Consider the following 18,223-nt stretch of genomic DNA (forward strand, 5'->3'; position numbering starts at 1 on the left):
TTAACGCCACTAATTAACGCATTAATGCAATCGATCTTTCAGAGGTCGTAGCGGTTCAGTTTTAGAGCTAGAGTGAAGATACTGGTATTATATGAAACTAGAAAACCTGATGAATCCGTCGGTAGTGAAGGAGGTTAAATAACGCTCCAAACTTACACTCAATTTTGGCGAGGAAACACTGTAATGGTCATTTTCAAAGGGGTCCCTTGACCTCTGACCTCCAGATTTGTGAATGTTTGAGTTTTTTTGTCTGAAGAAATGTCCGAAAATTGTCCAAAATATTTCAGAAAGAAGTCCAAACATAGTCCGAAGAAAGTCTGAAAAAAAGGCAGAAGAAAAGTCCGATACTGGTATCATATGAAAATATAAAACCTGATGAATCCATCGGTACCAACCATGTCAGACTAGCTTGTCATGAAGGAGGTTAAATAACGCTGTGAACTTTCATTACATTTTGGCGAAAACAGTAAAAAACAGCAACGAGTGATAGAAAACTCTGCTCGTTTGTGTGTGACGAAGCTGTTTTAGTGAGGAAAGCTGAAAGGACAGAGACCGACTGACAAACGCTCTCCTGCTCTGAACATGAACTCTGGACTTTGTGGTGTTTCAGGAGGCCTCAGTTATTCTCTCATAGTAGTTTCACATGTTCTCCACCAGCTGTGTCTGATACTCTGGAATGAAGACAGGAAGAAAAGACTTTGTTCACGTTAGTTTATTCATCATGTGAAGCGTCACTTTGTTCACACATCCCATCAGTAAAGTCTGTTAAAGGATTCAATGATCTCATGTTCACCATCAGCTGGTTTGACCAGAATCTCAGCCATGAGAAAGAGAATAATGAATGATCTCCTTATTGATTATGATCAGGAGGATTACACTTCTACAATACCTCAGAACAACAACAACATCACATCAATGTGATTCTAGATCTCTTTACAAAGAGTCTTGTTCTATTTAGCAATCTGACAATTTAACCCTCTGTCCCTTTAAATGACTTCTGTCTATTTCAGTTTACACAACTCAGCAGTGGTATCATAATTATAAAGACAAAGTCCAGCATAGAGAGGCTGAGTGAATGTGGTCTGGACTCTGTGGAGGAGAGTCATGGTTTTAGAGACGCTGTAGAAGGACAGAATACCTGCACTGTGATCCAGGTACACTCCTACTCTGGAGGGCCGAGGACCTGAGACGGGAGTTTTAACACTGTTGTACCAAAATGTATAACTGTTATTGTCACAATATAACATCCAAGATTTGTCATTGAGTCCAAATTCACATTCATCCTCCCTCCCTGCTCTGCTGATACTCTTGTATGCGACTGCTACAATAACTCCTAACCCTCTCCTCTCCACCTCCCAGTAACAACGTCCAGTCAGACTCTCTCTACTCAGGATCTGACGCATATAAGTGAATCTGTCTGGGTGACTAGGATAAGACTGTTTTTCTCTCATTACTGTTGCTTTTCTGTTCCCCTCAGATAATAACAGCTTTGTGTGTGCTGTGTTTGGATCCAGTGTGATTTGTCGTGAATACTGTAAGAATCCAGCTCTGGTCTTGGGCTCTGGTTGTGGCAGTAAAACATCCACTTCAGTCACTGTCTGTGGGACGTTTGTCCATTTCTCTCTCAGAACGTCCTGTAGTTTATCTCTGACTTCTGACACAGCCGCCGTCACGTCCTCAAAGTAGCTCAGAGGACGGATATTGATGCTGGATGTAGACTCGCTGAGCGGTGACAGTGAGGGGTAGTGGTGTAGAAACTGGTTGTGATCCTCTGTGTGTGACAGCAGCTTCAGCTCAGCGTCTCTCCTCTTCAGCTCAGTGATCTCCTGCTCCAGCTTCTCCTGAAGCTCTTTGACTCGACTCACTTCGGTTTCCTGCTGGGATCTGACCTGCTGCTTCAAATCACAGCTTCTTTTCTCCATGAGACGGATCAGCTCGGTGAAGATCTTCTCACTGTCCTCCACTGCTTTATCAGCAGAGCGATTGACAGCCTCCACCTCCTGTTGGAGCAGCTTCACATCTTTCTCTCTGTCCTGGATCCTCTGCTGGATGTTGAGTCGACTCACCTCCAGCTCTCTCTGCCTCTCGGTCCTTTCTGCTGCAGCTGAGACGGTGTCGTGGCCTTTATGTTCATCCACAGAGCAGAGATAACAGATACACTGCTGATCAGTACGACAGAACATCTTCATCACCTCGTCGTGACGAGAGCAGATGTTCTCCTGGAGCTTCTTGGAGGGCTCCACCAGCTTGTGTTTCTTTAATGGAGCCACATCATAATGAGGCTGGAGGTGTTTCTCACAGTGAGAGACCAGACACACCAGACAGGACTTGAAGGTTTTCAGTTTCCTCCCAGTGCAGAAATCACAGGCCACATCTTCAGGTCCAGCATAGCAGTGATCAGCAGGAGCAGCTTGGAGTCCAGTCTTCTTCAGTTTCTCCACTAAATCTGCTAACATGGTGTTTTTCATCAGGACAGGCCTCGGTGTGAAGGTCTGCCTACACTGAGGGCAGCTGTAGATCTTCTTCTCATCCTCTCCATCCCAGAAGCCTTTAATACAGTTCATGCAGTAGCTGTGTCCACAGGAAGTAGTCACCGGATCCTTCAGTAGATCCAGACAGATGGAACAAGAGATTTCTTCCTGATCCAGCTGAACTCCTTGCTGCGCCATTTCACCTCTCAGTAGAGACGACGACTGTCTGAGTCTCACTTCCTGAGAAGTGAAACTAGTTTGAGCTCTGATCTAAACAACATGTGCACTGAATGCAGCCTGTCAGCTCTCACTGCACCACCATGTCGGTTACACCCATCTTCAAAACTGTAGATCTGAAGGGGAGGGAACGAGGGAATAAGAGGACAGAGTGCAACTGGGTGTGTTTGAGAGGAGGAAGAGGAGGAGGGGTTATCAGGCTCTGCTTCATTCCAGGAAGAGGAGCGGCACTTTGTTTCCTCAGTTACAACAGAGCCTCGGTTACAACACGCTCTTTAGTTGTGAAATACTTCTCGGATCGTATTTGTGACGAATCAGAAGAAATACAAGTCTCACAGCTCCAGTTCAGAAATCTCTGAGAGGGGCAACTTTCAGCTGCTTCCTCTTTTGACGGACAGTCTCAACGAGGCAGTGAGCAGACTGCCAAATACCACCGCAGGAAGACTAGAAATCTACAGCGTTCACAGGCGGTGAATGTGGTGCTGTTTACGCAACACCACTTGAGTTTACTTGTGCTGAAGAAGCACATCTGCTCTGCACGGCTATGTGACCATGTATGAGCAAGAGCTGCACCCACCAAACCACCAAACCACCAAACCACCAAACCACCAAACCACCACACCACCAAACCACCACGCCACGGCTCAGTCTGAAGGAAAGATTAACCAACGAGGATAAATATTTGTTTATGAAGCTGTTTCATGTAGCAGTGACTTAATACAGCTCTAATCCGGCTGTAAAGAGTGATCATTAAATAGGGAGGCAGATATCAACCAGGGTTATTGTAGTAAACTGAAACTAAAACGAAAATGAGCAGAGAAAATAGTGTTAGTGAACTGAAACTAAATAAAAACTATATCAAATATCAGTACTAGGGCTGTCAAAAGTTAACACAATTATAACGTGTTAACGCAATTTTGTTTTAACGCCATTCATTTCTTTAACGCATAAACGCAACTTGTGATTTTTAGGTTGTTTTGGGCTCAGTTTTAAAGCTAGAGTGAAGATACTGGTATCATATGAAACTAGAAAAACCTAATGAATCCATCGGTACCAACCATGTTATACCAGCTGGTAGTGAAGGAGGTTAAATAACGCTCCAAACTTACGCTTAGTTTTGGCGTGGGGAAAACTGGCATTGCCATTCTCAAAGGGGTCCCTTGACCTCTGACCTCCAGATCAGTGAATGTAAATGGGTTCTATGGGTACCCATGAGTCTCTCCTTTACAGACATGCCCACTTTATGATCATCACATGCAGTTTGGGGCAAGTCATAGTCAAGTCAGCACACTGACACACTGACAGCTGTTGTTGCCTGTTGGGCTGCAGTTTGCCATGTTATGATTGGAGCATATTGTTTTATGCTAAATGCAGTACCTGAGAGGGTTTCTGGATCAATATCTGTCATTGATTTGTGTTTTTAATTGATTTACAATAATAAATATATACATACGTTTGCATAAAGCAGCATATTTGTCCTCTCCCATGTTGATAAGAGGATTAAATACTTGATAAATCTCCCTTTAAGGTACATTTTGAACGGATTAAAAATGTGCGATTATCGCGATTAAATATTTGAATCGATTGACAGCCCTACTATATTTATTATTTGGAGCATTGTTTAGAGCGTTATTAGCCTACAAGCTGGTATGACATGGTTGGTACCGATGGATTCATCAGGTTTTATAGTTTCATATGATACCAGTATCTTCACTCTAGCTTTAAAACTGAGCCGCTGCAACCTAAAAATCTCAAGTTGCGTTAATGCGTTAAAGAAATGAATGGCTTATCTTATTATTGCGTTAACTTTGACAGTCCTACTTTTTAATAACCAGTTTGAACCCAGTTCTGATCGGTGTGTTTATGTATCTCTGGCTCTTGTTTTTCTGATACATATCTGTTATTATTAAGTGCTTTGAGCGGTTGGTCTGTCCTGGAAGGCGTTCGTAATGTTTCTCTCTGTTATTCACGTGAAAAGGAACAGAAGTAGAAGAATTATCAGATCGTCGGTTTCAGAGTTTTTCTGGTGAGAAGAGTTAATCCAACACTCGCTGGCTGGCGTGGAGTTTAACATCTTTAATGCCATCTGATCTTATAGCCGTACGTCAGTCTGTTTCCAGCTCTGACACCTCGTGACTTCTTCTCCTCCTTCGCAGGTTATTATCACCTCTCAGGTGAGACCTCAGAGAGCTAGAGCAGTGAAGTGTCTCTGAATCTCCCTCTTTAGTGTTAATAAACTCTGCTGTAGAAAACCTCTGATGGGCTCCACTTTAAATGATCTTCCCAGCTGACCTTTTGCCCCCTGGCTCTGATTGGACGGTGGAGGAGGGGTGGAGGGTGTTGGAGTTACAGTATCATGCAGAATTGACCTCTGAACCCTCAGGCACACAGGGAGCCGCTCAGATTACCGCTGCGTGGATCAGGATGTGATCGGTATCTGAAGGATTGGGAAGCCGACGCTCTTAAATCTGCGACTGGATGTTGTTGGACGGTCGGATTGAAACGCTGTGATTAACCGCTCTTCTTCTGCTCTATGACAGTTTGATCGCAGCCAGTCTTAATTAAGTCCCATTGATCAGCTGCCACGCATCGACTGCTTTCACCAACACGCACTCGATAGATTGTGCTGGACGTTATCAGTCGAAAAGTGTTTAGTGAGCTGCTGTTTCAGAAACATTCAGCTGAAATGAATTGGATGTGTTTTAGATTTAAAAACATCTGGACCGATCCGGGTCTGAAACCTCCACAACCAACAGTCGAAGGTGGACAACTTGTACTGCAGTACTAGTAGTAATACCAGAGTGTAGAAGCAAAAGTCCTGCATTCAAAGTCTTACTTTAACGTGGCAATCCTTTAGATTTCAGTCCTGGTTGATTTCGGATTTCTATTTGAGTGAATTTGTGCTCAGAGTTTAGCAGTTGGAGTTTTTTTTGTTGAAACATGAGCTTCACGTTTTCAGAATTGTGTGCATGGTTTCCTTTTTTTGTTTCTATACAATGGAGAAATACAGCATTTATTTTCCCTCTGAATGTCACCAAAGAACGTATACGGATAAGAAGAGAAAGTCAATTGTTCGTTCCATTCATTGCAACGTCAGCGCCCAGCAGCAGAGCTACGCTTCCGCCATTTTGGACTGAAAGCGACTACCGGATGCCAGTAAAACTAAACTAACTGACAAATCTCCCTTTAAGGTACATTTTGAACAGATAAAAAATGTGCGATTAATTTGCAATTAATCACGATTAACTATTTGAATCGATTGACAGCCCTAGTTAGAATTTACCTTCGCCCAATACTCATTTTTACTGAATAGAGCCTGAACGCATCATAATGTAGCACCTCCTGTTAACGTTGGCTGTTAGCTCCGTGCAGGACAGCGCTGCCCACCGGCTGCTAACAGCTAACGCTAACTAGCTCTGGTCCTGCCGATTTCAACACAGATTTGTTGTTCACAATGGAGCGTGATCAGGGATGAAATAGGGCGCCTCCGATAGTGAGTTTACTGCTTCCCAAACACGTTTTCTATCGTCCCGGGACGCCGTTAGTCTTGAGCCCTGACGGTGCCTACAGTACTGTAGAAAAACTATTAACGTCACGTTTTCAGAGTTTTGGCATCGACTTGGAACCGAAGTATCGGTTCTCGTGACATCCCTAATTTACATATATTTTAATCCACTTTAAGCCATTTGATTTTTGTTAGTTTACATATATTTTAGTCTCTTTTTTGTCGTGTATTTTTCATGTCTTCTCAGCCGTCATAACTTTGGCACCTGATTTTGATTTAGTTTTAGTCTTTTGATGAAAAATGATACCTTAATTTTAGTCAAATTTCAGTCATTTGAATTTGAATTTCATGTTTGTTTTTTTATTTCTATTGTACAGTAACCATGTCGATCAGGTGTCGTCTGTCGCCTTGTAGTTTTTATTTGTTGGTGACGCATTTAATACATTTTGTCCTAATTCTTGTTTTCGAAGGTTGTCGATGAATATGTTTCGTGGTAGTTCGTCATCGTTGAGGTACATTTTGAACAGATAAAAAATGTGCAATTAATTAAACGTGATTAAGTATTTTAATCGCTTGACAGCCCTATAATGTAATTTATATTATCCTGAGACAGCAGCACGTTTGATTGACAAACAGAAAAGATGGTAAATGGAGAGCATGGACGACATCAAGTATTAGATTCTAGAGGGATATTACTCCTCGCTCGGTTGTGTTCCTTTTCATCACATCCCTGAATCATCCAGAAACCCTCCTCCTCCTCCTCCTGAACATCCTGCTACATCCGCTCCGTGGTGATGCTCCTATTTATAGCAGCTTTTGGCAGGCAGGAGTCGGCGCTGTGCCTCCTCCTCCTCCTCCTCCTCCTCCTCGTCTCTCTCAGAGCTGTCGAGGAGGAGGAGGAAGAGGAGGAGGAGGAGGAGGAAGAGGCGGCTCTCTTCAGGCAGACAGTGTCATCACTGGAAACCTCCTCGCTGCCTCCTACATCCACATTTACATTAGCGCTGCCCTCGTCCACAGTGAGTGGGCTCAGTGTCTCGCTGAAGGACATGAAGCTGCTGCAGCGACTCAACCTGTGATGTGTTCACAGGACGATCACAGTGTGGGCCGCGCCAACGCCGTTCTCTCTCTGGTTTTAGATCTGTCTTATGTTTTTAATATCGGGCGCTGAAAAGTGGCAACAATTGAAAATGATGTGCAGCTTTTCTTAGATTTCAGCCCGTGTGGGCTCGAGACGGTGCCACGTTGTGACAACCCAGAGGGAGCCGAACCTGTAACCCCACTGTTTTCACTCACTTCCTGCTCTCAGTTGCTCGTCTCGAGCTCCTTTGTTGTGTTTCCTCGTGGTGTCGTGACGGCTCAGTTCGCCTGCAGCCTCCTGATGCTTCTCCATCTGCTGCTGCTCTGTGGTCATGCAACATTCAGACGGAGCTGTTGTGTTTCCGTAGATGAGAACAACAGTTACCTCAAAGTCACCTAAAGACTTGAGGAAGCAGCTGGAGGGATGATGATGATGATGATGATGATGATGATGATGATGATGATGATGATGATGATGATATCTTATTATTGAACATGTGGTCGGCAGGTGAACATCTCTTACCAAGGGAATACATATCCCTATGCTTGAATATCTCCAGAATTGATAGCGCAGGTCACATGAGTGTGCACACTTGTGATGGAGGGTATCTGAAAAGTGATATTACAGCAGTTTAGTTGAGTGGAAAGTGTGAATGAGGTTTGGAGGAGGCTTCAGTATGGATGATATTCTTTAGTGTGCAAACACAGTCGCACACAGACTCTAACAATGCTGAGATCCTGCAGGTATTTCCTGCAGGGTCGAGGGACCGCTTCGACAATGGCCATGACAGTTTTTCCTCGCCAAACTTTTATGTAACTTTGGAGCGTTATTTTTCCTCCTTCACGACAAGTTAGCATGACATGGTTGGTACCAATGGATTCATCAGGTTTTCTAGTTTACTCTTAGGGATGCTAATTTTGAAAAATGTTCTTAACCGATAACCGACCCTCGATAACCGATTACTAACCGTTAACCGACAAGATTTGTGCCTCGCATGCAGCGGTGCTCCAGCTGCAGTGTACGAGCACAACAGACAACTGAGTCTCCAGTTCACCCGTACGGGAGCGTTAATTTAACATGCAGCCACTTTCCCAGTAAAAGTCTCCACCGCATATTTAGTTTAGTTTAGCAGGTTGTCAGCTGTGTGTCTGTCCGGATTAACGATAGCGATTGTCCGTCAAACAGTGTGTGTGTTTGTGCTACGTTAGCAGCTGCTAGCATTGCCGGTGGCTCCGTGCTCGCTGTAGTCACACATCCGGTCTGTCAGCGCAGTGGAACTTCAGTGAGTTTCCGACCGACCGTGTGTGTGTTGTCGGTGGCGTTGTAGCTGTGAACGTAGGTGTAGCAGACGGTGTGTGTACAGTTTATTTGTCGGTGAATAAATGCTCCGAGGCTACAACTCCTCCGCTCAAGCGAGCTCAAGACGGGAGCCGACTTCCTGTATCTGTAACGCCGGCTCAGACTCTCTTAAGGTGGATTATTAAGGTGGACCAGCTTTTCCCCTTCAAGTGACGATTTTTTCTCAGCTTTTTAATTAATTATTAATATTTCTATTAACCGTTTTAACCGATAGAGTTAATCGGTTAAAATGCTTAATGTCGGTTAAACGCTTAATTATTAACATCTCTATTCACTATGATACCAGTACCCTCACTCTATCTTTAAGTTTGTAGCCCGCTACAATCTCCGAAAGATTGATTGCATTAATGCGTTAAAGAAGTTACTGGTTAAAACAAGTTTGCATTAACGCGTTATTATCGCGTTACGTTTGACAGCCCTATTGTCGATGTTTTCTTACACCCCTACTGTGGATTCAGGTATCCCCCTCCCAGCTGTCCAATGGTGTTTCACTAAAACAAAATCCCTCATGTAATCAGGCTGTGATAGTTTTTGATAATATCCATATTACCACTGGGTCACCATATGACTCTACTGAGTCTGTCATGGATAATATTAAACCTTCCAGTGTTTAACAGTCGGTGCTGGTTGGAGGTCAGTTTAACTCTGACACTATAATCTGTCTTCCTGTTTTAATCCGTGGCCTCTGCCCTTCACACGAATGTAATCCTCCAGTAATTAAATCAGTGATGAAAGCCGGACCATCATCGTGGAGAATCACTGCAGACGCAGCTCAGCAGATGTTTTCACTGAAATCACCACGGCGAGTAATCTCAAATCTCTGCTTCGCCATCGAACGAAACGAAGGGATCGTAAAATCAGAGACAGAAAAACGTACCATATAGGATGTTCTCATGGTCCATTTAGTAGCTGTTGTTGAGCTTTTAGTTGTATCTCATGATCTTCATCAGCACGTTGAGTTCTCACAACATTGTAGATTTCCATGATATTTTTAACACTAGACCATGAAGGGAACAAGTTGAATCATCCACTTCTAGGGACTTTATCTTTAGAAAATCTCTAAATTAATACAATAAAAATGTTTGATTTTCAGCATGTATGTAGTCAGAGATGTCCTGAAGTCAAATATATCAGTCATTGTCAGGAATCATTTATTATCCAGCAACCCAAAAATCAAAGAATAAAGACATTTCCCTCACAGATTAGTGGGATTTTATATTTAATCTATAAGGGACATGTAATGTTTTATACTTCTGGTGAATATAATCCAATCAATCTGATTTCCATAGATGTATTTTGTATATACAGTTCCCTTTGTTAACACCTTATTTTGAAAACCAGGCGTAGTTAGTACTTCCTCTAACTTCTCCAAGGTGGTCTCTAGCTCTCCCGTCAGCTCCGTTCTCTTCATCCATCCATGGTCAGCTCCATCGGGGCCGTTTCAATGCAGAGAACATAAATGTCAGTATCTGGGTGCTCTACAGTCGTAGCGTCGGCCCATTTGACCACGGAGACGAGAGCGACGGCCAGCTCGACTGCAACGTTACCGCCATACGATAACGTTTCCTGTCCGTGACAGAGTTAGCATGCAGCTTTAGCTCTGCTCTGTGTAGCTCTGCTTTTCCTGTCAATGTGTGAAACCCAAAGTGTTTCCATCCTTTACTGGATGTGTAGTGTTTACCATGCTGGATTTAACATGTGAGGGTGCAGGTCGTATCCACGCTGACCCTCCAACATTTTAGACTTTCTGAGGTTTGTTTTGGTTGACGGATACGGAGCGGATATGACGTCACGTTACTCAGACTACCACAATAAAAGCGGTAACTTCCTTCTTCCTCCACATAGACTCAGATGAAGCAAATATATCCATTCTGACATTAAAACGTAAGTTTCTTCCCACCCGTATGATCTGAACCGCGGTCCTCCCTCCTCTCTATAGCAGAATGATATTCTGACCACCGCCTGAACCTCTCTGGCTTCTTGGTTCTGATTCTGATTCTTCGGTTGAAGCTTCTGGAGCTGGTCAAAAGGTGTTAATAAGAAATGTGTGATTTGTCTTTAACAAGCGTCCGCCTGCCTTCTCACAATCCGTTACTGCTGTTAAACGATGTGAGACTCACATCGCACTGATCAGCTGTTAAAGATCGCTCACACTGAGAATATTATTCAGGCTTTTTATATATGTTTTGACTGCAGCGAGGTTCGATTGAGTGTTCATAAGATGAAGCAGCAGCAGAAATAATGTCACGTTGAGCGTCTTTTAGCTCTTTTGTCAAATTTATTACGCGTAAATAAGTCAGTGGTCCGCTCACGTGTTTACTCAGTGAACGTTAGATTCCTTTCAGATTATCTACACCGTCCTTTTGTTGGAAAAAAAAAGCATGTTTTAATTAAAAAAGCATTTATATATAGATTAATACAGCTCATCCTCATATGTAATGTTATAACGTCATCTGTACAAACCTCTCCTGTGTATATATAACTTATGACTCAACCTGTATATATAGAATCTCTCCTCTAATATTCATCTTATATATATTAGTCCCATATTCGTATAGCTCTATGTACATAACCTCTCTGTGTATAGATATCAATATAACTCTATATGTCATTTATTCTTTATAATACTCTTATACAACATCTTTTATACAATAGTTCATCAGTATGCAACTCAACAGATGTCTATCCACCTTTACTTCAATCTGTATATGTGTCTATTTATATACACCATAAATATTGTCTTTATTAGCACTTTACTAGTTTGCACTTGTTGAGTCTGGATATCTCAAGCCTTGGGCCTGGAAGGGCTGAGACGCCAGTTCAATGTTCTTCAATGTTCAATTTTAAAGGTGTCAGAAAGTCAACACAGGTTTCTCAAATGAATCTCTTGATTCTGTACAAGGATGGTGCAAGAAGCAGAGTTTTATTGTGTTTCAATATCAGCAGACAAAAAAACAACCAAACCCGAGCCGTTCCGGACGCGACTGTTCGCGGGCTCCACATCACAGCCCTATATACTGGATCAAAGAGCTCATCCCACCGCTCCGCCATATATCTTAGTATCCTCCATTTTTACTGGTCTCTGTCAAAATATCCACTAATCAACATATACCATACATCTGCTCTAGGTGCCTCCCCGACATCCAGTATGTCAGGGACAGATTCCCTGTTTTGGGCTCTTCAGTGGCAGCCTTGTCCACGCAGCTGCGAGGTGATTTGGAGTTCGTTTGCATTACATCACTTGGAGCTGTGAGTTACAGCACTGGGGGTCTAGTAAAAATACAGTAGCACTATGATTGTATGCTGTTTCAGTAATAAACACAGGGTTATAGGATTAATACTTTATCATTGTTTATCACATTTTTATATAGTTAAAAGGGATTACTTCTACACACTCTGGTTGGATGCAAAACTGCATGTCGTCGTACGTGCACTATGTGCAATGACAATACAGTTGAATCTAATCTAACTGATTTTACTTGTGTTATACAGAAACTTTGTAATCTTTCACACGTGAAACGGTGTTCCACGTGTGAAAGATTATCCCCGTGTGATGAATAATTCACAGGTTGAAGCGTAATTCAAAGTGTGAAATGTATTATAAAATCAAAATGTGGTTTGTGTCATCATCCCGTGTGAAACGGCTTCTTACATTTAATGAAAACATACATTTCACATGTGAAATACCCACGCAGCATACACGACGACATGATTCTCATTCCTCTACCGTGGGCGTTGAACGTTGCTCTCTAGTGTTTCCTAAAATATCTCCCGTAGTTTGAGCTCTGAGCTGCAGCAGGAGGAACGTTTGGACAGACGGTGGGCTGGATGACTAAACGCAGCAGATCAATTTCACAGTGGCAGGCAGTGAAAAAAGTTAATTTCAGACCCTGGTGATACGTATCGTATCGTTCCCCCCTTACACTGTGAATGGGAAGAATTACTCTGTTTCATCTGACTGATTTGTGTATATTTGTAATATCTCATCCTCCAGGTTCTCCTCCTGGCTTCAGTTTGTACATGTGTTGTGTTCTGGTGATGTTGGTCACATCAGGGCTGAGTGTTTGTTCAGATTCACACCTCCTGGATGTGCAGGTGTTCTCTGTGCGCCACCTCTCTGGCTGCTGCTGCTGCTGCTGCTGCTGCTGCTGCTGCTGCTGCTGCTGCTGCTGCTGCTGCTGCTGCCGCCGTCGTCCTTCATGAATTAACCAAACGTTCAGTCCGTCGGCTGGCAGCTCTCCGCTTGATGAATGGAGACGCTGCCCTTCACACACCATCTGTCGGCTCAATGCGGGCTGCTCTGTCAAAGTACAAAGTGAAGTCTTCTCTCTGAAATCTATATATATATATATACATGCTGCTCTTTATATCTTTAGAAAACCACAACTGTTTAGTTGTTGATGCGTGGTGCTGCTCTCAGGACCACTGGAGGGACGTGGTTTTGACCACATGTCCTCAGAGTGATCAGTTTTTGTCTGGACCGCTGAGGGCCGGCCCTACAAACGCAAAAGTCTGTCACTGACTGACTGATGAAGTTACACGATTGGTCCGCCGAGTGTTGGGAGTTTCCTCATTTCTGCCGTTGCTCTTTCAAAAGGAAAAGGCGGAGAACAGTTCTTTATGCAAATTAGCTCGTCCAGCGCGACGCGTCCGGCTCACTAAACTTGGACCAAGCTGTGAAACTAGGCGATCTAATTCGCGGGCAGAAAACCAGGGACCCATGCACGCATGCACGTGAGAGGTGGAGAGAGAGAAGGAGCGCGGTGTGTGAGTGAAGGCAGGCAGAGGAGCAGAGAAGCAGAGTACAGCAGAGACTCCGGTCCTGGAGACCAAAGCTACGGTCTCCCCCGCGTCCTCCGACCGCGGCCAACACTGTTTAACAGCTTCACTAGATACAACCAAGAGGTTTTGGTGCTTCACTGGAGTTTGTGTTGGAGTCTGAGTCTGAACAGCGGAGACACACGAGAGACCATGAGACACCGACCAGCAATGATTTCTACGTGTAAGAAGTTACAAACAGTCCCTTTAATGTAAGATATGACGCCTATGAACAAACTAAGTAATCATTATTTTAGATATAGGCTTTCTGGTGTTTTTCACTTCACACAGTTGAATCAAAGTGTTTCGCAGCAAAAGGAGACAACATGAGAGAAAACTAGTGAAACAGTTCATCAATGGTTTTATTGATTAACTTCCTGCGATGGACTCGTCAATAAACTGTGAAACCTCCAAAGTGTCCTTCAAGCTGCTGGACTTGTTGTGTCCGACGGAGCTGTGCTCAGGAGTGGAGGGTGAAGGCGTCCGTCACTCAGTCATGGTTGGTTATGTAACTGCAGTGGTTTGGGGACAGTCGAGTCATTCACCTGCCACCGTGAACCTCTCTGCTTTTAAAGCCATAAAACAGATGAGTAAGACTCGGAGAGCTCTGACTCATCGAAGATGTGAAAGCTCCGGCAGGCTGTGGATCCACAGAGACACCGCGAAGACACCTGACGCCTCGCTGGAAAATATTACAGTTTATTACTTCGGTCTTATTTTGGTAGTTTTGCTTGATTTCCGTCAGTTATAATAAAAGTTTTCCCCATTCTGTTATTCCCATTTATAAATCTTTCTTTGGATGTTCCTGAACATAAACACTCAGGACTCTCCTGGATGATGTGATGACCTTCTGACCTTCTGACCTTCTGACCTTCTTTTCTGAGTAATCACGTTTTGTCAGTTTGGTGAAGGGCTCTGAATACTGGGGGTGGGAAAAAAACGATTCATAATTTATTTTTTACGATTTTGAAACAGATGTTTTAATGTCAGAATCGATTTATTTGCTTCATCTGAGTCTATGTGGAGGTAGAGGGAAGTTACGGCTTTTATTGTGGTAGTCTGAGTAACGTGACGTCATATCCGTTCCGTATCCGTCAACCAAAACAAACCTCAGAGAGTAGAAAACGTTGGAGGGTCAGCGTGGATACAATAAATAAATAAATTATGTTCAAAAATAAGTCAGAACAAAGGCTACAAAAAGTCAGAAAAAAACCGAAATATGTAAAAGAAAAAGTCTGAAATATGTCTGAAAAAAGCCTAAAAGAATGCCAAAGTATGTCTGAAATATGGCCCAAAAAAGGCCGATATATATGTCTGAATAAAAGTCTGAAAAATGTCTGAAATATTTTCGAAAAAAATTACTGAAAAATGTCCAAAAAGCAGAAAAAGTTCTGCAAAATATCCGAAAAACTTGCCAAAAAGTTAGCAGGAAAACGCAACGTGCGGTCGAGCCGACCGTCGCGCTCATCTCCGTGGTCAAATGTAGCCGAAGCTACGACTGTAGAGCACCCAGATACTGACATTTATGTTCTCTGCATTGAAACGGCCCCGATGGAGCTGACCATGGATGTATAAAGAGAACGGAGCTGACGGGAGAGCTAGAGACCACCTTGGAGAAGTTAGAGGAAGTAGTAACTACGTCTGGTTTTCAAAATAAAGGTGTTAACAAAGGGAACTGGTATATACAAAATACATCTATGGAAATAAGATTGATTGGATTATATTCACCAGAAGTATAAAACATTACATGTTCCTTATAAATTAAAAATAAAATCCCACTAATCTGTGAGGGAAATGTCTTTATTCTTTGATTTTTGGGTTGCTGGATAATAAATAATTCCTGACAATGACTGATATATTTGACTTCAGGACATCTCTGACTACATACATGCTGAAAATCAAACATTTTTATTGTATTAATTTAGAGATTTTCTAAAGATAAAGTCCCTAGAAGTGGATGTTGCAGGTAGTTGCTTCACCTTCATGTTTCTGACCTCAGAGTCCGTGTTTGACTGACGTGTTCTTGATTTGTCTCTCATCGTTTCTGTCTCTCTGTGATGGAAATGAGTAAACTGTACTTTGTTTTATTAATCTGCTAAACTTTTAATAATTACAGTTATAACACGGCATGTTCCACGCTGGTTTGATCTGAAGGAATCTGTTCTAACCAGCTCCTCTGTTTGACCGTGTGTTTCTGTTGTTTCCTGTTTCAGAAGTACAGGCACCACGATGAGGACTCGTCCCCCCAGGACCAGAGCTCCCCCCAGTTGACGGAGGAGGCGGGGGGGCCGGAGCTGGTCCAGGTAGCGGAGAAGAACCTTTCCCAGATTGAGAATGTGCACGGATACGTCACCCACGCTCACATCTCACCCATGAAGGTAGGAGACGGAGTCGGCCTCATTTTCTGTCTCTGCTGCTCTCTTCTATCCGTCTGGCTCGTTATTTATCTGTTCATGAATAACTATACTGGCACCTTAATCAGAAATGTTGTTTCTGATTATAAAAAAAGAATAAATCTGTAAAAGAATATGAAAATAAATGTGGAAATATAAAGACAAATAAATTAGAAAATATATAAGTACATTATTTAAAGTGGAAATATAAGGAGAAATAAATTAAAGAATAAATAAGTACATAAATAAATGTGGAAATATAAAGAGAAATAAATTATAGAATAAATAAGTACATAAACAAATGTGGAAATAGAAATAGAAATAAATTAAAAAATAAAAAAGTACATAAATAAGTGTGGAAATATAAAGTGAAATAAATGAGTACATAAATACATGTTGAAAAATAAATAGAAATAAATTAAATAATAAATAATTACATAAATAAATGTGGAAATATAAAGAGAAATATAAAATAAAAATGATAAGCATTTTAATAGTTGCTTGTTTAATTGTTAATTGCTGCTGGCACATTTACTAGTTATTAGTAAATATGACTAATTATTTAAATGTATTCATTTTAACATCAATTTAAAAAAAAAAAAAAACAGTAATTTTGAATGTCATAATTATATTTGGATTTTATTGAGTTAATTATACCAGTAGTAATATCTGAATAAACGGAGGCTGAACTAGTTCATTTTTCTGTAGATTGTATTTTTTAACTTTCAGTTTTTTAACATTTCAGTTAAAATATATATTAATATATATTACCCGTATCTGTAAAAACATTATATTATATGGTGATAAAACTTCCAATAATCACTAATATGTTTGGCAACATAACACAGCGTCGTTGGTACATCCAGTACAGGTCCTTCAGAAGCCAGTGAAGTCGGTTTATCTCTGTCTCCATCTATATCTTCTCACTTTCACTTTCTCTATATTTCTGTCCATCTCCATCTGTTGTCAACACACTCTCACACACACACACACACACACACACGCACGCACGCACGCACGCACACTCACACACACTCACACACACACACAGAGAGATGGAGGATGATGGTTGTTGCTTGTCTGTGTTGCCTACATGTGGTTCAGCTGCTCTGAAGCTAGAACCTGTTCTGCTCATCGTACCTGTCCCCTGTCATGACGCCATCTCACACACACACACACACACACACACACACACACACACACACACATAAACATACCAGTTATAACAGTTTACATCAGCTATAGAAGACTTTGCTGACTCCTATAAGTTCTTGCTGTAACAAGAGAAAGAAAGAAAATCCTTTTTTTATCAGCGGAATTAAAAAAAACTCACAGCTTCTTAGTTTTTTGTGATGAACGATTCATCTACCACATCGATGCATCGATTTATATTCCTACGATCCAACTACATCAATAGGTACTCTGTGTATGTCATCGTCGAGGAAGAGCCAGACGAGCGATTTCCAACCCGTGTTTTGAGGTCCAGCGTGTGGAGATGTCCTTTATAAATCGCTCGCAGTTCGCAGAATATGCAGATAAAATACAACACGAGCAATCTTTCCACACACCTACTGAGACATGTGATTGCTAAAACCGAACGCCCAGGTAACTCTAGCACTGCATTAATTGTTGTTTACTTGTTTATATCCATAATTAGTTTATCCCTGATTCCTTTACAAGAAAGACTTTGAGGAATCCTGACCTGCTCAGTTATATACAGTTCTATCAGTTTAAGTGAAAACACGACATTAATAAAGTTAATACCTGTAATAATTCAATACATAATCAAGCAAGTGTCCTAGGAATATATATAATTATTTATAATCAATTTTATATGATGGGTGTTTTTAGCTTGTCGCCCCAAAAATAAATATATATATTTTTTTATTTTATTTTATTTTAAAAAATCTTTAAATTTTCTCAATTTCAACATAAATCTTTTTATCTATTTTAATTGTTTTAATCAAAAGCTTTATAGCGTATTAAAAAATAATTAAAACCCAATGCTTACTAATTATAATAATTCAATAAAATCAATTTATATAACAGGTGTTGTTAGCTCGTCGCCCCAAATACAATTTTAATTTAATTAAAATGAATATTTTATTGGGCAAAATCAATCATTTTAACAGAACCTTCTAAAACAGGGATTAGAACTAAAATAGATAAATATAGGTTTTTATTTTGTCTTTAAAAAATCTTTATATTGTCTCAATTTCAACATAAATCTTTGATCTATTTTAATTGTTTTAATCAAACGTTGTATAGTTTCTCCTGACCTGCTCTGTCCAGTATCCAGATGTTTATTTCAGAGTCCCACTGACTGAATTTTTGGCCCAAAAAAAGTTACTGTATCGATTTC

At 41.4% G+C, this 18,223-nt stretch overlaps 2 protein-coding genes across 31 annotated transcripts in view; one reads left to right on the top strand and one right to left on the bottom strand.

Annotated features, from left to right (window-relative positions):
- dlg1b (discs large MAGUK scaffold protein 1b) overlaps positions 1-18,223 on the top strand; it is a 142,989-nt gene that overhangs the window by 67,603 nt on the left and 57,163 nt on the right. For all 30 annotated transcript variants that reach the window (XM_074649934.1, XM_074649935.1, XM_074649945.1 and 27 more), the window contains one exon: positions 15,682-15,846. In XM_074649934.1, coding sequence (XP_074506035.1) covers positions 15,682-15,846 — 165 coding nt within the window. The remainder of the gene's footprint in view (positions 1-15,681; positions 15,847-18,223) is intronic.
- LOC141776409 (tripartite motif-containing protein 16-like) lies at positions 701-3,049 on the bottom strand. Its single transcript, XM_074649981.1, has one exon. The coding sequence runs from the start codon at positions 2,667-2,669 to the stop codon at positions 1,002-1,004; it is 1,668 nt and encodes a 555-aa protein (XP_074506082.1). The 5' UTR covers positions 2,670-3,049; the 3' UTR covers positions 701-1,001.

This window comes from Sebastes fasciatus, chromosome 11 (genome assembly GCF_043250625.1).
Source record: "Sebastes fasciatus isolate fSebFas1 chromosome 11, fSebFas1.pri, whole genome shotgun sequence".
NCBI lineage: Eukaryota > Metazoa > Chordata > Actinopteri > Perciformes > Sebastidae > Sebastes > Sebastes fasciatus.

Bases quoted from the DNA above. Each gene is read 5' to 3' on its own strand.
- LOC141776409 (XM_074649981.1), bottom strand. From the start codon at position 2,669: ATGGCGCAGCAAGGAGTTCAGCTGGATCAGGAAGAAATCTCTTGTTCC.